General features: G+C 49.3%; 1 protein-coding gene across 1 annotated transcript in view; it reads left to right on the top strand.

Moving 5' to 3' along the window:
• Positions 1–2,294: 2,294 nt before the first annotated feature.
• FOXG_16894 (ATP-binding cassette, subfamily B) overlaps positions 2,295–3,609 on the top strand; it is a gene marked incomplete at its 3' end in the record, with an annotated part of 2,072 nt that continues 757 nt past the window's right edge. Inside the window, exons 1-3 of the mRNA XM_018396911.1 lie at positions 2,295–2,617; positions 2,664–3,109; positions 3,156–3,576. Of these exons, the coding sequence (XP_018257709.1) occupies positions 2,303–2,617; positions 2,664–3,109; positions 3,156–3,576 (1,182 nt within the window). The 5' untranslated portion in view covers positions 2,295–2,302. The remainder of the gene's footprint in view (positions 2,618–2,663; positions 3,110–3,155; positions 3,577–3,609) is intronic.

The raw sequence follows: 3,609 nt of genomic DNA, 5'->3' as shown, positions 1-3,609 counted from the left end.
AGAGGATCCTGATGAGGATGATGGGGATAGTGAGCGGGTTACAGAGCGAGCTGTTGTATGTGTTATTGTATGCGTTGTTGTAGAGGCTTGAGTAGGAGCCTGTATCGTAGAGGTTTGGGTAGGAGCCTGCAATAGATGCTTGTAACGTAGGGGGCATGCTTTAGAGGTCATCATGTGGCCTTGCTGATGACATCTTGAACACTTTGGCGGTGCCTTTGGTTGTAGTTCCTTCTCAATACGCTCAAACGTGGAAGGCTCACGTTGTGTGCTTGTTGGTGGCAGCGTTGAACTAGCTGTTAGACGATCAAACTGCTTACGAGGCTCAATAAGGAACTGGGGGCTTCCTGGGCGTCGAAGATGCCAATGTGAGTGGAAATGATTCAGTAGAAGGGGCTGATTCTGCTCCAGTAAGGGCTGAAGGCTATGAGCACAAGGCAGACCAAGAGTCCTAGTGAATACCCCTGTACACACAGGAACCTCTTTCAATAGTCGTTCCCGTTGAGTCTCAACCTTCCGCAGGGCTTCATGTGATATCCAACCACGGATATTGCTGTATAATACCCTAGATTCGCGAATAGGGTTGCCAATATGCTGCCTGGCTTGATTTGCCTCAAGTTGACTAAGCTGGTTCATCAGAACAAGCTTGATGATCCTCCAGGCCTCAAAGAGATCAACTTGCGAGTGGTTTAAATGTAAGTTGATAAGCGAATGAATGCCCTCAACCCGTGATGTAGCATATTGCTCGAAGTGAAGGTGAGTGTTGACCCAAGCCTTGACGAAGCTCTTCTTATAGAGATCTAGCCAGGTTTCCAGGATGTAGCCCACCTCATTGATATAGTCAGGGATATAACGCTTCTTGAACTTCTCAAGCCTCTCGTTGTAGATATCCTCAGTCGTTGAGGCTACAATCTCATGCCAAAAGTTAAAGAACTCCTTCCACTCTTCAGACTCTCCTCCAAGAACTTGAGGATTGTCTTTACCTCGAGTAAATGCAGGCCTGCAATAGCTCTGAACTGCTTTATTGATATGCCATAGGCATAAGAATAGGGCTGAACCTGGGAAACAGGAGGAAACAGCATTCATACAAGCGAGGCACCGATCTGTAAGTATTACAGATGGAAGGCCTATGTTATGATCCTCATATACAGATCGTAACGCTTGAAGAGCCCAGGTAAAGTCACCCTCTTCCTCGCCACTGAGGAATGCAAATGCAATACAGAAGGTCCGTTGGCAAGCATCAACTCCAACTATATCAAGGAGAGGCATCTTGAACCTATTGGTCTTATATGTAGAGTCCAATATAAGCACTTCAGGATATGTTTTAAGGTATTCCAGTGACTTCGGATGTGCAAATAATACTGCTGTAACTCTACTGCTCTCATCAAGGCATATTCGATTCCAGAAGCCCTCGTCATTGAGCTGGTCTGCAAGGGCATGAATGTTACTCTGGCCCTTAGAGAGATCTCGTCTGCCCTTCGCAATGCAATTGTAGATATCCTGCTGCGTAGCAAGTATATTTGAGGTAATGCGTAAGAAGGATCCAATCTCCTTTGGCGCAATGCCGGCATTGGTGAGTTGATTGACTGTTATTTCCTCTTGGCGTCATAGCTGACGAAGTGTTGGATGTGCCACTTCACTGAAGCTTGGTTCATGATTGTGCTGACTGAATTGAGGTCCGGGACGATGCCTGAGACTCCATATGGTCTTACACAGGCTTTCCTTTGCTAATACAGAGAAGAGGCATCCTGTACGACGTGTTGTAGTTTGCCGACGGTCTGAAAGGGAGGGAATACGCCCTGCTCCACGGTCACAGTTGAAGATAACGTGAGTTCTTCCATTGGCAGTCTTCGAAGATCTCTTGATCACAAAGGCATAACCTCGTGGCGCTGCCCAAGCATTAATTGCTGAACGTAGTTCCTCCCGTGAGCTGTAGTGGCCTTCAGGAGGAAGAGCATCATCAGGGAATTGACGGTGAATGCCAATTGAGTCCATTATAGTAGAAGAAAAGCACGGCAAGTTGAATTGATGCTGCAGAAACTGTTGATCGTTGAATTGGGGTGCAAATTTACCCCTTTTCCATAAGGCCACCTATGCCTCTTACATGACGGATATTATTCGCACGACCGGTGGTGCGAAGGTCACGTGATCTTAGGTGCACCATCGGTCGTGCAGGTATGGCTTCCCTCGCTGATAAATCCGCTGACTAATCCCATCTCCCTCGGAACATCAAAACCCCGATCCCTTGACATCATCCTTAACTCACTCCCCGAAGCTCACGCCCATCACCAATTGTCCTTCAGCCATGGCAAAGGCAGAGCTCGGATTGAAGATCGGCTTCTACGCCTATCCCATCGTCCTCTTCGTCACGCTCCTCGGCGTTCAGTCCGCTCAGTTCTACATAAGCCGCCATGGCAGTACGACGCGTAAAGTCGCGTTGGACAATGACTTGAAACAGCATATTGACAAGATTCGAAGGTTTTACGCGAGGTGTATTTGGGTTCTTCAGGTTGTGCTTTCGGGATTGTTGATTGCAAGTATTGTGTACGCTACGAGGGAGGTTTTTGCGGATCAGGATGGTGTGAAGGGCAGTGTTGTCTTTTCGTTCAGCGCATATCTCGTACGTTCCCCTTGCTCTCATACTCAGCAAAACTAACCAATTCCAGGCATCTTTCGTTGGAGTGCTACTGTACTACGTCGCTGGTCTTCTTCCAGACCCTGAAGGACCGTGGAATCCGAACTCTGCTCACCTTTCGGCATGGTGCGTCGGTGCTCTTGCAGAGATTGTCATCGCAGCTGCTCTTTCAGCCGTTGAGCCGAAACTCCGCGTATCACCTGGCTTTGTCGACACTCTCAACATTCTCGGAGCTGCGAGGGTTCTTGTGTTGGCTTTCATGATTGGAGCATTGGGTTTGAGGGAGTACAAGACTAAGGCTCTGGAACCGAAGTCTTTGCCAGAGGAGAGACGGGGACTTCTTGAGAATGGGAATGGGGCCGCGGACGGGTATGGAAGTGTTCAACCTACTGCGGCCGAGCCGAGAAGGACGCAGGTTTCCGGTACGGGGTGGCTGGATTACTTTGCTGGATTCCGAGTCTTGTTTCCCTACCTCTGGTAAGTCCCTTCACTCAAACTCTGCTCATCCACTGACACATCACAGGCCAAAGGGCTCCCCCGTCTACCAAGCCATCGTACTAATCTGCATCATCCTCCTCATCTGCCAACGCACCGTCAACGTCCTAGGACCTCTCCAGCTCGGTACCCTCGTCGACAGCCTCGGCGAAGGCAAACTTCCCTACAAGGAAATCATCCTCTACGTCGTATACCGCGCTCTCCAGGGCAACCAGGGCGTTCTGGGCGCCGCGCGATCCCTTCTCTGGCTGCCTGTATCCCAATCTCTCTTCCGCCGTCTCTCCTCTGCTGCGTTCGAACACGTCCTCGGCTTATCCCTCGAGTTCCACCTCAACAAAAAGGTCGGCGAAGTCACCAGCGCCCTAAGTCGCGGCGCTTCCATCAACACCTTCCTTGAGAGTTTCTGCTTTCAGGTTTTTCCTATGGTCTTTGACATTTTTGTTGCTGGTGTGATTTTCTTTGTGAAATACGATGCCTTCTAC

Source organism: Fusarium oxysporum, chromosome 13 (genome assembly GCF_000149955.1).
Source record: "Fusarium oxysporum f. sp. lycopersici 4287 chromosome 13, whole genome shotgun sequence".
Lineage (NCBI taxonomy): Eukaryota > Fungi > Ascomycota > Sordariomycetes > Hypocreales > Nectriaceae > Fusarium > Fusarium oxysporum.
The sequence above is the reverse complement of the archived record's forward strand: the minus strand, read 5'-3'. Positions and strand labels throughout refer to the sequence as shown.